Source organism: Nerophis ophidion, linkage group LG13 (assembly GCF_033978795.1).
Source record: "Nerophis ophidion isolate RoL-2023_Sa linkage group LG13, RoL_Noph_v1.0, whole genome shotgun sequence".
In the NCBI taxonomy this organism is placed as follows: domain Eukaryota; kingdom Metazoa; phylum Chordata; class Actinopteri; order Syngnathiformes; family Syngnathidae; genus Nerophis; species Nerophis ophidion.
The window spans coordinates 32,342,595-32,364,875 of NC_084623.1; the positions used below are offsets into that span (position 1 = coordinate 32,342,595).

General features: G+C 38.3%; 1 protein-coding gene across 1 annotated transcript in view; it reads left to right on the forward strand.

Annotated features, from left to right (window-relative positions):
* Window positions 1-22,281, forward strand: part of sorl1 (sortilin-related receptor, L(DLR class) A repeats containing) — a 150,950-nt gene that overhangs the window by 113,592 nt on the left and 15,077 nt on the right. The window contains exons 33-44 of the mRNA XM_061918791.1: window positions 1,675-1,803; window positions 3,331-3,457; window positions 6,811-6,980; window positions 7,235-7,347; window positions 11,002-11,106; window positions 12,463-12,529; window positions 12,686-12,768; window positions 12,844-12,934; window positions 13,039-13,232; window positions 14,596-14,715; window positions 14,822-14,986; window positions 16,573-16,747. Coding sequence (XP_061774775.1) covers window positions 1,675-1,803; window positions 3,331-3,457; window positions 6,811-6,980; window positions 7,235-7,347; window positions 11,002-11,106; window positions 12,463-12,529; window positions 12,686-12,768; window positions 12,844-12,934; window positions 13,039-13,232; window positions 14,596-14,715; window positions 14,822-14,986; window positions 16,573-16,747 — 1,539 coding nt within the window. The remainder of the gene's footprint in view (window positions 1-1,674; window positions 1,804-3,330; window positions 3,458-6,810; window positions 6,981-7,234; window positions 7,348-11,001; window positions 11,107-12,462; window positions 12,530-12,685; window positions 12,769-12,843; window positions 12,935-13,038; window positions 13,233-14,595; window positions 14,716-14,821; window positions 14,987-16,572; window positions 16,748-22,281) is intronic.

Sequence of the window (22,281 nt, forward strand, 5' to 3'; positions counted from 1 at the left end):
CCATTTTGTGTTTTTGTCTTGATTAATGTGCAAAATATATACTGATCATCAAAACGGCCACAATACTGGGAGGGAAAAATTCTAATATATAGCACGCACAATGTGATTTATCACACTCATTACCGTTTTGCAAGCACTATTTTGTGTTTTATTTAGCACGTGTCAGAAGGGCGTGCACATTGACAGTTCCACATATGGCTGTAGGATCAGTGCTTGTGCTGCACAGACAGACGATGGACAGATGAGACTCCTCCATTCTACTGTGTACAGTATTTGTCAAAATTTTGGACGGTCAAAAATAAAAATAAAAATTCGACAAATCGTTTATTCAGCAACATCGTTTTCTAATTTTATAGCTGCTGTAGCGCGACTCAAAGTGCTGATTAAAACAAATTCAATCATGAATCGTTCAATGCGAGGGATGTCGACTTAAGTGTACAGTATATACGTAGTTCAAAGTTGTAGTCTTGTTTAAGAGAAATACAAACATTCTGCGTAATGCTGAGGTTGCATTGCTGCTTAAAGAGGATCCAAAATATCATAAAAACCTGTATTTGTTTGGAATCGATCACATACCAACTACAGGTTTAGGTGGGCGGCCTCAGGATATATAGTTTCTGTAGTTAAAGTCTGTAAATAAAGAACTGCTGCCACTTCTGACAATATACGCCTTTTGGTGAAAGCAAAGATGTCTGTTTACAAAAAAATATGTAAACCCATAAGAGAAGAGAAAGGGGCTGCTGTGTCCACTTAAGTCACCCTTCCATCTAACTTTTGATACTATTACTATGTATGTAGTAAGAATTTTTGTTTATTTGCCACTTTAGTGAAGTTGCTCTAGATCAGTGGTTCTCAACCTTTTTTCGGTGATGTACCCCCTTGAATTTTTTTTTAATTCAAGCACCCCCTAATCAGAGTAAATCATTTTTGGTTGGAAAAAAAAAGAGATAAAGAAGTAAAATACAGCACTATGTCATCAGTTTCTGGTTTATTAAATTGTATAACAGTGCAAAATATTACTCATTTGTAATGGTCTTTCTTGAACTATTTGGAAAAAAATATATACAAATAACTAAAAACAAGTGATTCAATTATAAATAAAGATTTCTTTGGGGATTGTAATAGAGATCCATCTGGATTCATGAACTTGATTCTAGACATTTTTTCACAAAAAATAAATAAAACGTCAACATTTATGGAACATGTCCACAAAAATTTTAGCTGTCAACACTAAATATTGCATTGTTGCATTTCTTTTCACAGTTTATGAACTTACATTCATATTTTGTTGAACTATTATTCAATAAATATATTTATAAAGGATTTTTGAATTTTTGCTAGTTTTAGAATATTTTTTAAAAATCTCACAAACCCCTTGGCATACCTTCAAGTACCCCCAGAGGTATACGTACCCCCATTTGAGAACCACTGCTATATATGGTAGAAGGACAGGGAAGGGTAGTTCAAGGGCTGTGATTATGCAGAGTAACTAACAATGCCACGTCCTGGACTGTTTTGTAACTACACCCTGTTCAGTTCAGCTGGATCATTTTAATGCAATGTGAATTACAAGAGCAAAGAGCGATCCATGTGGCTATCCTTTTTTATATATAATAGTCTGCTTCAAATAAACAAAAAGTCTGACACCATCAACAACTTCTATTCTTTCTACAGCTACTCACAAGCCACTGTTTTGCGAAAATGGAACCCTATGTGTTGATGGGGAAGCCTGCCTGATGGTCCAAGATCGATGTGACGGATTTCTGGACTGTTCGGACCACAGCGATGAGGACAACTGCACCCGTATGTTCATATTGTTGCATAAAACTGTCAAACCCGTTTTTATTGAGGGCCACATCACAATTATGGCTTCCCTCAGAAAACTGTATATGAATATAAACATGTAACAGCCTGGTTACACAGTTTTAAAATACCATTCATCCATCGATCCATCCATCCATTTTTTACCGCTTATTCCCTTTCGGGGTCGCGGGGGCGCTGGTGCCTATCTCAGCTACAATCGGGTGGAAGGCGGCATACACCCTGGACAAGTTGCCATCTCATCGCAGAGTTGAAATATACAATTGTTTTTACTTATTATTTAATTTTTACCAACAGATTGTTTGATAACTTGCTTTGAAATCATTAAGTCAAGGTAAAGATCAGATATTTTAAGTATTTTTGATAACAAAAAAATTATGCTCGGAACATTTTGTTGCATGATTACAAAATATTAAACTGTAGAACATATGCAATTGCATGCAATATATGTTTCTGTCAAAATTGAACATACTAGACTGAGAATCAACAAGACCCCACACAATGCCACTGCACCTCCAGAGCAACAGACTGGTGGAGAGCTTTACATAATTTGCACATGTTATATGGGTTTCACTTTCTGAAATGAATGATGAAATATATTAAACTCATATCATTCAAACTTTTAGAGGTGCTTGTATGTTCACACACCTGTACAATTCATACAATGTTGTTTACAGGTGGTCCTAAAGTTCAATGTTTCATGGTTACGACTTACATCACCATTATAGGAACGGAACTTGTATGTACACCAAGGTCCACATTTAATATTGATCTTCTTTGTAAAGATTTATGAAATTATCCCCACATTTAATTATTTTATGCACAGATGTCAAAATTGAAGGCGCCTGGCCTCAAATAATGTGGCCCGCCATGTAATTTATGGGGCCTATAGAGAATCTATATGCTATTAATACAAGGAAGATAAAATTACAGACCAAACCACACAGAACACCTTAAGGAAACTATAAAAGTAACCAGGGTTTCCATTACACCTGAGCAGTGCAACAGGTGGATTTACTCCATGCCATGATTATGCAGTACAGTAATTCATGCAAAGGTAGGCCCAACCATTGAGTGAATAGAAATAATTGTTTTAAATGTCCTTTGTTATTGATTGTATGCATATTACATTTTTTGAGAACCTGAATTTCACTATCTGTAAGCCATAGTCATCAACATTGCAAGACAAATGTATAATGAACATATATAATAGATGGGTTTTTACTTTCTGAAATGAGCATTTAAAAATATTTAACTATTGCTGCTGGAGGGTGGCTTTCAAGGTTTTGTGTTGCATTCAAGTAACCTCATGTCTGTGCTATACATCAAAGTATTAGACATCATTTATAATACAAAACATATTGTTTAAAGAAGATAAACCATACTCCATATATAGGTTTTTATACAACTTTCCAAACAGTCTAAGATCTGTTTCCTCTTTATCAAAAGCTGTTGCAAATGTTGTAATTGCTCATATAATTATTCAATCATCACATTCTTTCTTTCCAGAGGATACTTTGGCTTACAAAGTCCAAAACCTTCGATGGACTCCAGACTTCTTGGGTGCCATTACTCTAACATGGTCTCATGCGAAAAATGTTCCCCTGAACTCCTTCTATTACATGATCAACTACAGGTGAGTCTGCACCATCCTCGACCTTTAGGTCACACCCTGGTTGTTTTCTTTTTCATCATGATAGAAAACACACAGGTAACCTTTTTTGTATTCCGTTAGTACACTTAGAGGTTTCTATTGTAAAATATATACAGGTATTTGTATTTTACAAGTGTTTTTATTGTTAAATTGTATCAGTCTCTGGACGAGTAAATGGACAAACATTTCATTCCAAATGTGTACTGCTAGTGTATATTCAAATTGGCAAAATAAAGTTTATTCTATTCTATCCGCATGCTTATAACAATATTTTGTAAAATAACTAGTTTTCACCTTGGTAATTACTCAAAGTTAGGATAAGGGCCTGGAGAGTGGTACAAAATGACAAATAATACAGTCGTGGTCAAAAATTGACATACACTTGTAAAGAACATAATGTCATGGCTGTCTTGAGTTTTCAATAATTCTACAACTCTTATTTTTTTGTGATAGAGTGATTGGAGTACATACTTGTTCGTCACAAAAAAACATTTTTGAAGTTTGGTTCTTTTATGAATTTATTATGGGTCTACTGAAAATGTGACCAAATCTGCTGGGTCAAAAGTATACATACAGAGATGTATGTATAGCACTTTTGACGTGTGTTTGGAGTTACCTACAAATTCTTCAGGACAACCTAAAATCATCAGCCCGCAGGTTGGGCGCAGTTGGGTGTTCTTAACAGGACAATGACCCCAAACATACATCAAAAGTGGTAAAGGAATGGCTAAATCAGGCTAGAATAAAGTTTTTAGAATGGCCTTCCCAAAGTCCTGACTTAAACATGTGGACAATGCTGAAGAAACAAGTCTATGTCAGAAAACCAGCAAATTTAGCTGAACTGCACCAATTTTGTCAAGAGGAGTTGTCAAAAATTCAACCAGAAGCTTGCCAGAAGCTTGTGAATGGCTACCAAAAGCGCCTTATTGCAGTGAAACTTGCCAAGGGACATGTAACCAAATATTAACATTTCTCCATGTATACTTTTGACCCAGCAGGTTTGGTCACATTTTCAGTAGATCCCTAATAAATTCATGAAAGAACCAAACTTCATGAAAGTTCTTTGTGACCAACAAGTATGTGCTCCAATAACTCTATCACAAAAAACTAAAAGTTGTAGAAATTATTCGAAACTCAAGACAGCCATGATTATTTTCTTTACAAGTATTTGCCATTTTTTGACTACAATTGTATATGATTTTGTCCCTTCTGATGTGAGAAACGAAGCCTTATTCTTATTCGTATTTTTATTCTTAATCTTATTAAGAGGAGACATTTTACCAAGGTATGCCTATAGGCTACACGAATGAGGAATCATTTTATCATGTGATTTGGCTGTCTCCATAAGTTTCACATTGCCATGACAGCCATGCTAATATTAGAACTAATTTCCTCAGCATATCAGTATATTCAGAACGAAATAGGCACTGACACTACCGATATCCACATAGGTTTTATTTGTCGAAAATATATTTTTCCCTGTCACTTCGAATACACAACGACATAGAGGCGTTAATTTCTCCCGTTAACCTATATGTCGATGTGTCATTGCCCGGGCTTGCATGCTAAGCGTTACACTAGCAGCGAGGCACCATCACACCAACATACTAGCTGATAGACAAGATCATAGACTGTATTGGACAATATAGTTTACATATGAAATGTCCATTAAGATAATTAATTAGATGTGCTGTGAAACCTGTAGAAACACTGTATTATAAAAGTGAGTAGAGTTTTAAAACTGATGGAGTAAGAGGAGGAACACTTAATGGAATTCAAACTGTGATGCTGGTAAGAGGTGTGGACATAGGGAGACTGAAGTAAATAGTCGGTCCTGTAGATAGATTTGAATAGTATACTGCAGAATAGGTCATTAAAAAAACACAGATAGCTGTAAAAATAAACAGTATTTGAAAATATCGATCTTATCACATTGATACAACCACTACCCTGGTATTGATATCACCTGTCTTCTCCTACCGTAAATTACTCATCCTAAACAGAATTTCATCCTTTATCAGAAATAGCACAATCCAGTCATGAAGTTTTCACTGTGTCTATTGATTGTGTTTACCTCACACAGGAGCCTACACGATCTACAAGTAACTGTCAATTCAAAGCTTGTGAAAGTGGATTCCTGGTTCAAATGCAATAAGCTGTCACTTAATGTAAATAAAACACATTTTATTCAATTTCGTTCTAATGAAAACCGGACAAATACTGAGCACTGCCATATCAATATCAATGGGCAGGAAATACAGAGAGTATACTCCACAAAATTCCTGGGGGTCATCATTGACGAATACCTCAATTTCAAATGTCACATTAGCCATCTGTTAAACAAATTATCCAAATATGTTGGCCTGTTCTTTTCCCTTCGTCATTATCTTCCTCTTTTTGCTCTACTTACCTTATACAAAACTCTCTTTGAACCACATTTAAACTACTGTAATATCATCTGGTGTAACACCTTCCCTACCTACCTTCACAAATTAGAATCCATGCAAAAGAAAATTATACGGCCCCTGTCATGGTCCAAGTTTAATGCCCACACTCGTCATCATTCCATAAATATCATCTCTTAAGACTGACAGAGTTCAATATTTATCAAAATGCTTGTTTAACCTATCAAGTCATTTACAGGCTAAATCTTAGGCTCTGTAGCTTGGTTCCTATCTACCATCCCCAGCATGCCCACAACACTCGTAACTTAGATCTGATAACAGGTAAACATCGTCTACTGGCTTGTACCGCTCACAGTGTTGTATGCAGGGGACCAAAGTTTTGGAACCAGCTTAATGACAGCCTCAAGATGCTGTATCCATTCTCCAACTTCAAAAAGAAACTGAAAACTTACCTATTAACCACTTATCTCTAATGCCTCATGTGGGGTAGTCTACTGTTGGGTTTTGCCTAGTTGTATGAATGTATGTATGAATGTGTATGCTTGCTTTGTTACTACTATCTTGTGTTTATTATATAGCGTTGTTGTGGTTTTGTTTTTGTTTTTTGTTGTTGTGCTTGCTACCATGTTTCATCTTTCCATATATATACTGTCCTCTGGACCCCCTGTCAAAAGCTTCTTTTAGCTTATTTGGGGGACCCTTTCACGTACCAACATCTTTAAATTATGACATTTCACCACTACTGTAATTATTATATGGTATTGTGAATAAACTTGAAACTTTGTACAAATTAATGTATAGCTTTTATTAAAGAAAATATTATGTCTGTTTCTTACATTAACCCCTCCATAACACAATCGAGATTGTCGATATTTTTGTCATGGGAACAATGTACGACATTTACTTTTTACCCCGATTTTATATTTGTAGGCTTGTAGGCACCCAGCAGTGGACTGTCTTGGACACTCACAGCAACAAGACCAGCTACAAACTAACTGCCCTGAGACCAGACACCACCTACCAAATTAAGGTGCTCACATTGTGCCTCAGCAAGCTGCACAATACAAATGAAATCATCACAGTCAGGACGCCAGAGGGATGTGAGTCTTCCCCAACTGACATATTGTGTTATTAAGACTATTATAACGTTGGTTTTGTAATGACTGCTTTTGTGCTAATATTTAATATGCATTTTCTGCATTTGTATTCATTTTTGTGAGCTTTTTTTGTTTTCAATATATACAGTATATATAAGTATAGGGTGCTTGATTTTCAAAATTGTATTTCTAACTGGTGAGTGGTTAGTTAGGAAGTGTGAATCCGAAATGTTTTTTTCTATTTGCATGTCCTGCAGTGCCTGGACCTCCCAGGAACCTGCAGCTGTCTTGTGATAACAGTAAGGACGGGACAGTGGATCTTTCCTGGAGTCCTCCTGACAAAGGAAACGGCCTTGTTAGAGAGTATATTGTGAGTTTATTTTCCTCAATAAAGTTTTAAACCCGTGTTTCCAATAACACTAAAGAAGAAAACAGATGAATGTGTAAAAAAACACACACAATCCTATTTTCATTAGATTGTTAGAGATGATGGATACTTGCTTGATTTTTTACAGGAAATTACTTTGCTATCGGAGCCACATTTACAGACGAAAACGAGAAACAATTATGTGATGGGGGATTTTCTAATGGAATAATACATATTAGAAAACCCTTTATTGAGTCATGGTACATATTTTGCATTTGAAAAAATCTCAGGGCACATCTAACAAAACGTATATATGCTAAAATAGTGATGATAACATCTCAATATATTCGGAAAGGTATTTACCTAATCTGAAATTTGGGTCTGTTAAATTAAACACTTCCATAGTATGTAGTACAGTAAGAATGGGATTCATATGGCCCCATTTGTCACGGTTTACCTGAGACATGAAACGTGACAAATTAGGGGGTGTACTATCCACTTTAGCTGTCAGATGGCAGCAGAGTGTTGAATATCTTACAAACCCCGTTTCCATATGAGTTGGGAAATTGTGTTAGATGTAAATATAAACGGAATACAATGATTTGCAAATCCTTTTCAACCCATATTCAATTGAATGCACTACAAAGACAAGATATTTGATGTTCAAACTCATAAACTTTATTTTTTTTTGCAAATAATAATTAACTTAGAATTTTTGGGCTGCAACACGTGCCAAAGTAGTTGGGAAAGGGCATGTTCACCACTGTGTTACATCACCTTTTCTTTTAAAAACGCTCAACAAACATTTTGGGAACTGAGGAAACTAATTGTTGAAGCTTTGAAAGTGGAATTCTTTCTCATTCTTGTTTTATTTAGAGCTTTAGTCGTTCAACAGTTCGGGGTATCCGCTGTCATATTTTACGCTTCATAATGCGGCACACATTTTCGATGGGAGACAGGTCTGGACTGCAGGCGGGCCAGGAAAGTACCCGCACTCTTTTACTACGAAACCACGCTGTTGTAACACGTGGCTTGGCATTGTCTTGCGGAAATAAGCAGGGGCGTTCATGATAATGTTGCTTGGATAACAACATATGCTGCTCCATAACCTGTGTATACCTTTCAGCATTAATGGTGCCTTTACAGATGTGTAAGTTACCCATTCCTTGGGCACTAATACACCCCCATACCATCACAGAGGCTTGCTTTTCAACTTTGTGCCTATAACAATCCGGATGGTTATTTTCCTTTTTATTCCGGAGGACACCACATCCACAGTTTCCAAATATAATTTGAAATGTGGACTCGTCAGACCACAGAACACTTTACATCAGTCCATTTTAGATGAGCTCGGGCCCAGCCAAGCCAGCGGCATTCCTTGGTGTTGTTGATAAATGGGTTTTGTTTTGCATAGCAGAGTTTTATCATGCACTTACAGATGTAGCAACCAAATGTAGTTACTGACAGTGGTTTTAGGAAGTGTTCCTTAGCCCCTGATGTGATATCCTTTACACACTGATGTCTTGGTTTTTGATGATGTACCGCCTGAGGGATCAAAGGTCTGTAAAATCATCGCTTACGTGCAGTGATTTCTCCAGATTCTCTGGACCTTTTGATGATTTTACGGACCGTAGATGGTAAAATCCCTAAATTCCTCGCAATAGCTCGTTGAGAAATGTTCTAAAACTGTTCGACAATTTCCTTACAAATTGGTGACCCTCGCCCCATCCTTGTTTGTGAATTACTTAGCATTTCATGGAAGCTGCTTTCATACCCAATCATGGCACACACCTGTTCCCAATTAGCCTGCACACCTGTGCGATGTTCCAAATAAGGGTTTGATGAGTATTTTCTCAACTTTATCAGTATTTATTGCCACATTTCCCAACTTCTTTGTCACGTGTTGGTGGCATCAAATCCTAAAGTCAATGATTATTTGCAAACAAATACATGTTTATCAGTTTAAACATCAAATATGTTGTCTTTGTAGCATGTTCAACTGAATATGGGTTGAAAATGATTTGCAAATCATTGTATTCCGTTTATATTTACAACTAACACAATTTCCCAACTCATATGGAAATGGGGTTTGTAAAATGTGTTTTGTAGCATTTACACTTTGACCACAGAGCTATTTAGAGTGATCCATCATTTTCAGCAGACTACATTGCAAAATGATTAACCATTCTCATCCTCTCACACAAGATCCATCCAGGAATGGGGGCCATAATTAAGTAAAATTGGAAAATATCCTCCAGCGCATCTCTCGCAGCACACTAGTGGTTGCAGAGGTGGGTAGTAACGCGCTACATTTACTCCGTTGCATTTATTTGAGTAACTTTTGGGATAAATTGTACTTCTAAGAGTAGTTTTAATGCAACATACTTTTACTTTTACTTGAGTATATTTATAGAGAAGAAACACTACTTTTACTCCGCTCCATTTATCTACATTCAGCTCGCTACTCATTACTGATTTTTATTGATCTGTTAATGCACGCTTTGTTTGTTTTGGTTTGTCGGACAGACTTTCAAAGTAGGATCTATCACATGCCTGCGTTTCACCAATCAAATGCAGTCACTGGTGACTTTTGACTCCGTTTCACCAATCAAATACAGTCACTGGTGGCATTTGACTCCGTTTCACCAATTAAACAGAGCCAGGCGGTCACATGACTGACTGCACACTATTTTTATTCTTTTTTTTATAAACCTTTATTTATACATTTCAACATTTACAAAGAGTTGAAAATAATAATCAAAGTAAGTACAAAAACAGTACATAATAGTATAAAAACCGTACAAAACAGCACCAGGGAGTTGTAAATTCAAAGTAACTAAAATTAAATGCAAAAAATATATATATATAAAATAAATAAAGTGCAAAGCCATAGGCTCACTCAATCTCAGTAAATAACTTAAATTTGGAATACAGCATCATCATTTTCACATCTTTTTGGTTGTTACAGATAGAGTGTTTTAATGTAGAGTTCTAAATCTTTTTTAAAGGCACAAAAAACAGGTCGGGTATTGAGAAACTTACATTCATGAATATAAAACTTAGCCAATAGTATAATGAGGTTGCAAAGGTAAAATTAATTTTAACTATTTTTTTCAATACAGTGTAAAACCAAACATATATTATTTAATACATATTATTGTTTTAGTTGCTTAAGAGATATTCCTGGCTCTGAATTTGTTCATTGCTATTTTTATGTTTTTGTGCATTACTTTTTGCTGTCATCATTAAACGAACAGGTTACTCATCAGTTACTCAGTACTTGCGTAGTTTTTTCACAACATACTTTTTACTTTTACTCAAGTAAATATTTGGGTGACTACTCTTTACTTTTACTTGTGTAATACATCTCTAAAGTAACAGTACTCTTACTTGAGTACAATTTCTGGCTACTCTACCCACCTCTGTGTGGTTGGGAATCACAAGTCTAGATGGCTTCATCAAGCTGTGACCTTCAGTGTTTACCTGGGCAGCTCGCAGCTGAGTGTAAAACCTATAGGATGAGAATCAGCACCTCCAAATCTGAAGCCATAGAAACTCACTTATGGAAAAAAGAAATGTTTAAATAATTAAGGAGTACTGTGTCAGTTCCACAATGTCAATTAAAAATCTTTGTCTTTTTTATTTCCTGCGTGTCAGACTGAATACAGCGAACAAACGGCGGTTGAGTGGACGTCACAGAGTAGTACCACCACCAACACGAAGGTGAAGGAGCTGCAGCCAGACACTCAGTACAAGTTCCGGGTAAGACATACACACAAATACCTCATGTCACTGCCCAATAATGCAGAGGGTTTTTGTATTACATACACATTCCCATAAATTAGGAATACTGCAACATTAAAATGTGGAATAATACATAGATAGCGATACAATACGAAAAATATGTTGTCGAGTGTTGCTACACTCAGGAAGAATGTCATTTTTGTTCTTTTTAGTTAACGTTTTTCCCTTCATTAGGTTTCCCAATAGAAATTATACATCCTAAAATGCTCACAAAATGTAGAAACGGCGACCAACATTGGCTGCATGCCTATTAAAAGCCGCTCAAACGCCACACACATCATCCATGATAAAAATGTCATCTTTGAACATGTGAAACAACATATATATATATATATATATATATATATATATATATATATATATATATATATATATATATATATATATATATATATATATATATATATATATATATATATATATATATATATATATATATATATACATATATGTATGTGTGGGAAAAATCACAAGACTCCTTCATCTCTATCACAAGGCCTCCTTTAGAAACCAGACTTTGCGGAATTCTACAGAACTCAGCAAGCACATTTGGAACCCTACAGACAATAATGTTCAATATTCAATAACATAGCAAATTCTTGCATCCAGCACACCTTACAACAGTGGTAATAAAAGATGCAACCTATGCTTAAAAGAGAAACTGTTTATTATATATCACCCAGACCTGTCATCACTCAACTAGCACAGTGAAATCATATCAGCATGTCGTCACAGATGGAAACACCTCCTAGGTAACACATGAGCCAATCAACACGCCCTTACGCCTGGCTGCACCTACCCATTCTGTACCCTATACAAACCATTGTATGTGAATGCTTCCATTAAAATCTCCTGATGATTGAGGGAACCCCTCATGAAACAATTCTGTAGAGATGAAGTAGTCTTGTGATTTTTCCCACACATATATATTGCGCTCTACCATGGTATCAAGCATTATTCTCTGGATAATCAAATTAAGACACATATATATATATATATATATATATATATATATATATATATATAATATAACGATAATTAAGCAGTGCAGTGAGATAAAAAAAAGTAAGGATTTAATGTTTTTATTGTTTGATTTAATTTTTGTATTTCATAGATCATTTATATGATCTGTGTCCAGTGTGAGTAACATAAATGTAATTTATGTTACAATTAGGTACAAGTCCTGACTTAGGCTACAACTCTTACACTACAATTGGTACCTAGACTGAAGACCTCCTTTATGAAATAATATGTATATTTTATTATTGTACATAGAAGATATCATCCTCGTCAGTGCTGTGATATTTTCTCCAGGTGGCAGCTGTGACCAGTCGAGGTATGGGGAACTGGAGTGAGGTTAAATCCATTACTCCTTTGAAAGGTGGGATTTCATGAACACAACACACACATACACAGTAGCTAGCACACACAACCAATCATAAAAGGTTCTATACTGCCCCCTAACGCTGGTTTGAGCATATTGCAGGTTGTGTGTCCTTAATTTAGTGTACAATTTAACTTGTTTGCCCTGCTTCAGCTTTGCCGCCTCCGTCTGTAATCACTGACAGCATCACCGTAGCGTCTATGAGCCTTTCATTCAGCCTCAATTCCCAGTATGAAGTAGGTCAATTGTCTTTATAGAATATGGTACAGACTTTTGTCCCAGCAAAAACTAACTTTTTGTATATTCTTAAGGTGAAACAGTACATCATAATCTTGTCCTGGCAGTTTGACACTCACATGAGGGAGAGCAAGAACTACACAGTCAAGGAGAAGATCCTCAGAGGTACATAATGTCTTTATTTTTTTACTTGGGGTATAATTGTAATCACCTGAAACCTGGCTATGAATGTTATTTTTTTCACGTTGACCTTTTTTTTCCGATTCCAGTTACAAACCTGACTGCAGGGACAATGTATGAGGTGGCTGTGTGGGCTCACACCAATGTCGGTGACAGCCCCACCGCCTTGTCTCATTACCAGACTGCTGGTGTCCAGCCAGATAAGCCTCTGCTCAAAGCCTGGGCCCTCAACCACATTTCTGTTGGCTGCAGCTGGACCCTCACCAGTGGGTCCTCCGCACAGGTATAACACATAAAACTCTTACAATGTCTACATGAGAAGGACAACATTTTAAGAAACACTGCTATATACGACGCAGCCGTGCACCTCTCCACCTCGTCGTAAACATTTACCACATGCCATAAAATAGTACAAGTAAACATTAAATACCACGGACATAGTTTTGTTTTGTACCATGCAGTATAGTTCATAGTTTTATATAGTACAGTGATAATCAAGCTGTGGTACGCCAAAGAATAACTTGATTAAAGCACGGTGTTCTATTTTCCCATATTCAATACACAGTGTTACTGTTCAAACGGTGTGTAATGTTACATTGGCCAACAATATTAAATATACAGTGGGGCAAAAAAGTATTTAGTCAGCCACCGATTGTGCAAGTTTTCCCACTTAAAATGATGACAGAGGTCTGTAATTTTCATCATAGGTACACTTCAACTGTGAGAGACAGAATGTGGAAAAAAAATCCAGGAATTCACAATTTAGGAATTTTAAAGAATGTATTCGTAAATTATGGTGTTGAGTTTATACCAAAAAGTTCTATTTTGGGTTCATCTGACCACATGACATTCTCCCAATCCTCTGCTGTATCATCCATGTATGTATTTTTGTATAAACTCAACTCGTCGTGTTTGGAGGAAGAAGACTACTGATATATAAATGGGTTGTACTTGTATAGCGCTTTTCTACCTTCAAGGTACTCAAAGCGCTTTGACACTACTTCCACATTTACCCATTCACACACACATTCACACACTGATGGAGGGAGCTGCCATGCAAGGCGCCAACCAGCACCCATCAGGAGCAAGGGTGAAGTGTCTTGCTCAGGACACAACGGACATGACGAGGTTGGTTCTAGGCGGGATTTGAACCAGTGACCATCGGGTTGCGCACGGCCACTCTCCCACTGCGCCACGCCGTCCCTATAAGAATACTAATATTTATATGCCCTCCTGCTGGGGCTTGGCTGCCCCCCAAAAATAACATAAATACATTTAATAAAGTGAAATACAAATAAGGCAACAAGAGAAGTATCCCACACTTCTCTTCTGTAAAGTACATTTGTACAGCCGATATGGGCATTTACATCAACTATATGATTTGCCTGAGAAGCTGGACAGGAAAAAAATAGAAAATAAAAATAGTTTGCTTCACAGTGTGCGTGCATGTATTTGTATCAGTGTATTGATTAGCAAACCCATGTTCCCCGTGCAACTCCTGCCAACACACACACACACACACATGCACACCGTAATGGAACTATTGAGAAGTGATCACATGACAGTGGGAATATAATTTAGGCACCAAATGTAACTGTGATCATTTGTTAATGTTTATTTGTGGTATGCTGTATGCTCATTTGTAGGTATTTGGTGTGTTTTATGCTACGTCCTTCCTCGATTTATACCACAGTCCTAGTGTGGTCCACACCGCCTCCACGAACCTGACAATTACTGTGGACAGTGATGAGCAGTATTTGTTTTTGGTGAGTCTTGCACAGACAAGCATCAGTTTATTTATTTTAATTTTTTTTACAAGGTGGATAATTCCTAAAGTAAGATTTAACTGTCCTCTTCACATTTGATCTACAGGTGCGGACTGTCGCTCCCTTCTTGGGTCCGCCATCAGAGCACGTTGTGGTCAAAATGATTCCGAGTGAAAGGTTACCACCACGAAACCTCCACCGTGTGCAAGTAGACAAGACAGTGGCCACACTGAAGTGGCAACCACCTTATGATACACCAAAAGTGCCACTGGTAAATATGTCACAAACTGACATAGTTTGACCCAAAAAAAAATTCTACAATCAATAAGTGTTTGTCAGCAAGTAGCAGAAAAAACAATCTCCTGAGCAGTGCGTGTGTTAGTTTTTCTATAAAACGGCTTTTAACCCTAAGAGTAAATTGGGGACTATTTCATCCTATCGGTACATCTGTGTTCCATATTTGCTGTGTTATTTGGAATCAAATCATATTTTCCTAAAATTGTTTTTTTCATGTTTCATATATCAACAATACCGAGAAATCATGTTAGCCGAGTTAAGTAGCGTCAGGATGAAAACATCCAGTGTATAAACATTTTTGGATTCACTTGTTTTTTTGTTTTTTTGGTGCAAAAATCTCAAATCAACTTAAGTCCTAAATAGACAATAGCAAACATATCATGTTTATAAACCCTTTAAATGCCCATTAGATCTAATTATGTCAGGTTTTTTTTATTTAAGAAATGCATAAAATGAGGTAAATACATCTTAAAAGACTGGGGTACTCGAGTAATGATGAAGCCTGAATTTACAAGATTAGCAAAAAATCCCAAATTTGTGTACTCTTGACTAGAAAATGTGTCGATCGATCTGCCACCGATTAGTATCAGGTCTTTTTCTGGAAAAAATATATATTCGCCATTGTCAATGAATGCCTAATCTAGCTTTAAACAACGCAAATAAATAAGCGCAGAGTAAACTTTAAGAAGTGCAGTTGGAACCGTGTTACAGCATAAAGTAAGCAGCCATTAATAGGAAATTAAAAAATAGATTATTAAAGAGTCCAAAGAGAGGATAACATAACAGTGTGTCAGCATTGTCACAGTCCATACACAACACATAAATGGGCAGATTGATCCATAAATGAGTGGTGTCGACACCAAGGGTATAATTAGTATATGATTTACACTAAAGTGATTAAATCCATATTTTTATTTTCTAAAAATTGTTTTTGTCGCACTCCCTGGACACAAGGAATTTGAGGGCAAAAACTAAAGGATTTAAATGAGTAGTAGATTGTAGTTTTTGATTTTGGTTAGTCATTGTGTAATACTGACTTTGTTTTGATCAAATAATTGTATGTACGATATAAAAAGAGAAAAGGGAACTACTATTGACTATTGTATTGATATTGTTAAAATGTGAATAGCAGTCACAATAAATACAATTTTTAAAATTACAGTTAATACATGTGATCGGTGTTGCCCGATCTAACTAATCGGAACGTCCTTACTCTTTACTCCTTGGGGACGTTTTTTTCCTGACACTACTATACTGCTATATGTATGCCCCAGAGAGTTAACGTTTATTTAACAATAAACAACTATTTGCACTGGTGTGCTAACTGTTCTTTTTATTAATTAGTTAATTAACTTAGATCATCATGTTATGTTATGATCATCTTCCAGGTCAGCATTTTTTTAATTGTATCTCGTGTTTACAGTACTTTGGCCAACTGGGGTTCTTTTTAAATGTGCTATATGACCTGTACTGAACATAACGTCTAAATTACACACACACATCCAAAAACAGTCAAAATAAAAGTTGCGTTACGATTTCTCCCTGCTTTTCTCCCTTTAGACTTATGCGATCCATGTGCGGGATATGGTCCGCAAGGTGGAGAGGGACTACAAGGTAACCACGCAGAACAACACAGTGGAGTACCAGCTGAAAGGCCTGGAGCCCGGAGGACACTACAGCATCTCCGTCCGCCTGCGTAACATGAGCAAGGATGTCAGCTTCTCTCTGAGCACAGGTAGGCAACAGGCTCTCGCTGTAATGAGTCAGGCTTTGTTTACTTACTTTCAACACCTAAAACATGATGAATGCGCACAGTGGATGTAGTGTTTCTTAGAGCTTATTTTTTCATTGGCCTGCTGCAATTTCTACCGTTTAAATTAAACACATCCAGCGCTAGAACATTTCACATAAAACTAAGAACAACTGGAAATGGGCCCTGTCACCCAAAATTGTGAGCCCAAACCAAAATGGCAGACTACTTACAGTATTACAGTTTATGGTCTTTGACAAGAAATGCATATACCAAAATCATCAATCAGACAAGTGTGGTGGGTAGTTCTCAAATCTCTTAATAAGACGTTTTGAGGGAGACTGTGTGTCGGACATAAAGTACAGCTGCTACTCTGTCATCTTTCTGTCCTGGCATCAGACCTGGGTATTATGTATACCATTTTGCACATCATTTGCAAGTAGGATTGGGTACATTTCACATTTAAAACTAATTCTTGTTACCTGGGAATCGATAAGGGTACCCATTTTAGGTAATTTTGTGTGCGTCCATGTTTTCGTAATTGTTCATCATTTTTAACATTTAACAGTGAGCTGATAAGTGTGCTGTCCAATTTTCTTACACTTTTGAGTCCCATTTGCAAGTATTGTATATGGTATTTTCAGTACTATAGAGCACACTAAGCCACACCCACTAAATTTTTGAAAACATTTTTTTTTCCCATATATTAGCTGATCCAGACGCAAAAATAATTTGTAAATGTTTATAAACATATCTTAATTGTTTCCAAACGGTGTCTATAACACAGCAGTAAAACGATTGATCAAACAAAACAGAGGTAGGTCATTGTCATGGACCCACTAGCTGCAGAAGCTACCTCACCAATCAGCTAAACAGTCCACATTGTTTTGGTAAATTTGCTAAGGAATTTGTGAAACTGAAACAATCCAAAAATGATTTTAATTGTTAGGTAAAAATACTAACACAGATACTCGTAAACATTTTAGCATGTTAGCCAATGCTAAGGACACTAGCTTGATTACATTAGGATAGCACGTACAAATATGCATGAAAACACGACGATCAAACATGTCGAATTAAACTTTATGTATATAGCACTTCTCATACACAGACAAGTGGCAAACACAAAGTGCTGAACAAAAAACACTTTAGCGACGGTTTAATAAGTATGAAAGGTTTGAGTTATATTGTAAAACTTAAAAACATTGCTTGGAGTGATAAATGAAGACACTATACAAGTACAAGCGCTATGGACGACTACAAGACCAAATGGCCCTTTAACTTCCGGTTCAAGGTACTAAGGAAGGAAATTCTGTAGACGTTCAATCTAGTGAGTGAACTCGTCCAAACGATGGCACCATAGCATAAACAATAACATTGTCAGTGTCTTTCCTGGTGTTTGTTGAATACCAAACATTATGGGCTATGGGAAGAAAAATCTATAAATTAGTTGCACTGTTTCATAGCGCAGAAAAAAAGTAGCAGCTTATGTTCCGGAACGGTAGTAGACTTTGGATGCAGTTGCAATTCCAAGATGTTAGATGGTAGTAGTGAATAGACCAGGATGTGTTGCCTAATCAGGAAATAGTCTTTGCCACTAAGCCGAAAGTATTGTATTTTTGCACTCTAAAAAGTGTTTATACCGTAAGTATTGTACTTACTACACACAAGCTGTTATTGCATACGTATCTGAGTTGAAGTTTTCAATACCAAATTTGGAGGTGTTAAAATCACAATAAGAAATTGCTAATGCTAATCAGTAGCATTTGTATGACATAAAACGTGGAGCCTTACTGTACTTTTGAGTGTTTTCTATCAGACATATTTGCTTTGTTGGCCTGAAGGAGGGCAGCGGCACGTACATAAGACCACCCACAAAATGTTGCAAATTTGAAGAAAAGCGGTTTGAAGATGGTCTGTCATACAAAATCAATGCAAAATTTGGACCAAAGCACCACTATTACATGTTACTGTATGTAGATCAAAATGAAATGTTTTAAATTAATTTTGAAAAATCATAACAATTCTTTAACGCGACGGTAGTCTTTTTTCCAGTCACCAATCGCCTTGCAATTTTTTAAATCTAAAAAATAACTATTATTTTTGTTACTTACCATACAAAATAAGACTTCATTAATTTCTTTTTTCCGTTGTTCTGAGTGCTCTTTTTTTTTTCTTCCATGTAATTAAATATCATAATAATGTTCCTGTGAGTACCTGTTTCCTAATAGTCGTTCACACCCTCCTCTTTATCCTGAGGTACTTAAACTGATGGAAGAGCAACCTTTTTTCCACGAGTCATTCCGTTGCTAGGCAACACCTTCTTAATATGCCTTCACCTGTTGCGCTGGTTGTCTTGTCTCGTCAGCAGTTATCTGCAATCGTAACTTTCCATAGACTTTTAAAGCCAAGGCTATCAGCACACAGTTCTGTAATTATGATGAAAATATGTTGTCAAAACGTAGTCAAAAACTATGATAATAATGAACGTCCATTCAAAAGAAAGATTGGTTCATGCATATATCTACTGTATCAGAAAGAGATTGATTTTCATCAGAGGCATGGGAGGAAAAAATCCTTACTGTCAATAAGAAACCTCAAGACAAGACTGGAGTTTGCCGCATAAAATGGACGTATTAACACACAGTAACAGAGAACATGTTTGGCGTAAACCAAAGACACTATTTCAGCAAAATAATCTCAAATTAATAATCTCCTGTGAAGCATCGGGAGCAAAAAACCCTCATTTGTATCAGAGGGTGCATGCTTGAAAAAAAAATGTCAGACAATCCGTTCAAAAATTTAAACGACAGTGGATTTTGCCCAAAAACATTCTACCAAGGCCCGACGCAAAAGAAAAAAAAAAAATCAAAGACCAGCTCTTATTCTGATCGAGATGTTACGAGGTGATTTAAAAAGATCTGTGCCTGCAAGGAAACCATCAAACATAAATCTGAGAGAATTATGCATTGAGAAATGGAGAAAACTTTCAGAGATTGATTAATGGTTACAAAAAATGTCTCATTGAGGGTACTCCAGTAATTATTACTATCGATCCATCCATCAATGCATTTTCCTCCGCTTATCCGAAGTTGGGTCGCGGAGGCAGCAGCCTAAGCAGATAAGCCCAGACTTCCCTCTCCCCAGCCATCTCATCCAGCTCCTCCCGGAGGATCCTGAGGCGTTTGCAGGCCAACTGGGAAACATAGTCTTCTCAACCATACTCAGGGGCCTAGTGGTTAGAGTGTCCACTCTGAGATCGGTAGGTTGTGAGTTCAAAACCCGGCCTAGTCATACCAAAGACTATAAAAAAATGGGACCCATTGCCTCCCTGGGCACCGCTGCTGCCTACTGCTCCCCTCACCTCCCAGGAGGTGATCAAGAAGATGGGTCAAATGAAGAGGACAAATTTCACCACACCGGGTGTGTGTGACAATCATTGGTACTTTAACTTTAACTTAACGTGTCCTGGGTCTTCCCCTTGGCCTCCTGCCGGTCGGACTTGCCCCAAACACCTCCCTTGGGAAGCGTTCGGGTGGCATCCTGAGCAGATGCCTGAACCACTTCATCTGGCTCCTCTCGATGTAGAGGAGGAGCGGCTTTACTCTGAGGTCCTCCCGGGTAACAGAGCTTCTCACCCTATCTCTAAGGGAGAGCCCCGCCACCCGGCAGAGGAATTTCATTTTGGCCGCTTGTACCCTTGTCTTTTCGGTCATAACCCAAAGATCCTGACCATAGGTGAGGATGGAAACGTAGATCTACCGGTGTATTGAGAGCTTTGCCTTCCCGTTCAGCTCCTTCTTCACCACAACAGATTGATACAGCGTCCACATTACTGAAGACGCTGCACCGATCCGCCTGTTGAGCTCACGATCACGTCCTCCCCTATTCGTGAGCAAGACTCCTAGGTGGTTGAACTCCTCCACTTGGAGCAAGATCTCCACCCCAACTTGGAGATGGCACTCCACCCTGTCACGGGCCAGAACCATGGACTCGGACGTGCTGATTCTAATCCCAGTCGCTTGGCTGCGAACCGATCCAGTGAGAGCTGAAGATCCTGGCCAGTTGAAGGCATCAGGACCACATCATCTGCAAAAAGCAGAGACCTAATCCTGCAGCCACCAAACCAGATCCCCTCAACGCCCTGACTGCGACTAAAAATTCTGTCCATAAAAGTTATGAACAGAACCGGTGACAAAGGGCAGCCTTGGCGAAGTCCAACCCTCACTGGAAACGGGTCCGACTTGCTGCTGGCAATGCGGACACAGCTCTGACACTGATCATACAGGGTGCGGACCGACACAATCAGACAGTCCAATACCCCATACTTCCTGAGCACTCTCCACAGGACGGTTGAATGCCTTCTCCAAGTCCACAAAGCACATGTAGACTGGTTGGGCAAACTCTCATGTACCCTAAAGGACGCTGCCGAGAGTATAAAGCTGGTCTACCGTTTCAGGACCAGGACAAAAACCACACTGTTCCTCCTGGATCCAAGGTCCGACTATCCAGCGTAGGTTCCTCTCCAGTAAACCTGAATAAACCTTACTGGGAAGACTGACGAGTGTGATCCCACGATAGTTGGAACACACCCTACGGTTCCCCTTCTTAAAGAGAGGGACCACCACCCCGGTCTGACAATCCAAAGGTACCGTCCCCGATGTCCACGCAATGTTTTAGAATCTTGTCAACGAAGACAGCTCCACAACATCCAGAGCCTTAAGGAACTCCGAGCGGATCTCATCCACCCCCGGGTCCTTGCCACCGAGGAGCTGTTTAACTACCTCGGCAACCTCAGCCCCAGAAATAGGAGAGCCCACCACGGATTCCCCAGGCACTGCTTCCTCATAGGAAGATGTGTTGGTGGGATTGAGGAGGTCTTCAAAGTATTCCCTCCACCGATTCACAACAGCCGCAGTAGAGGTCAGCAGCACACCATCCTCACCATACACAGTGTTGACAGTGCACTGCTTACCCCACCCCTCCGAGGCGGCGGATAGTGGACAAGAATTGCTTTGAAGCCGTCCGGTAATCGTTTTCCATGGCTTCATCAAACTCCTCCCAAGACTGAGTTTTTGCCTTCACGACCGCTGAAGCCGCACTTCGCTTGGCCTGTCGGTACCTGTCTGCTGCCTCTGGAGTCCCATGAGCCAAAAGGACCCGATAGGATTCTTTCTTCAGCTTGACGGCATACCTCACGGCTGGTGTCCAGCAGCGGGTTCTAGGATTACCGCCAAGACTGGCACCAACAACCTTGCGCCCACAGCTCCAATCAGCCGCCTCGACAATAGAAGCACGGAACATCGTCCACTTGGACTCAATATCTAGTGCCTCCCTCGTGACATGTTCAAAGTTCTTCCGGAGTTGGGAATTGAAACTCTGTCTGACAGGAGACTCTGCTAGACATTCCCAGCAGACCCTCACAATGAGTTTAGGCCTGCCAGGTCTGTCTCGCATCCTACCCCACCATCACAGCCAACTCACCACTAAGGTGATCGGTAGGAAGCTATTCCCCTCTC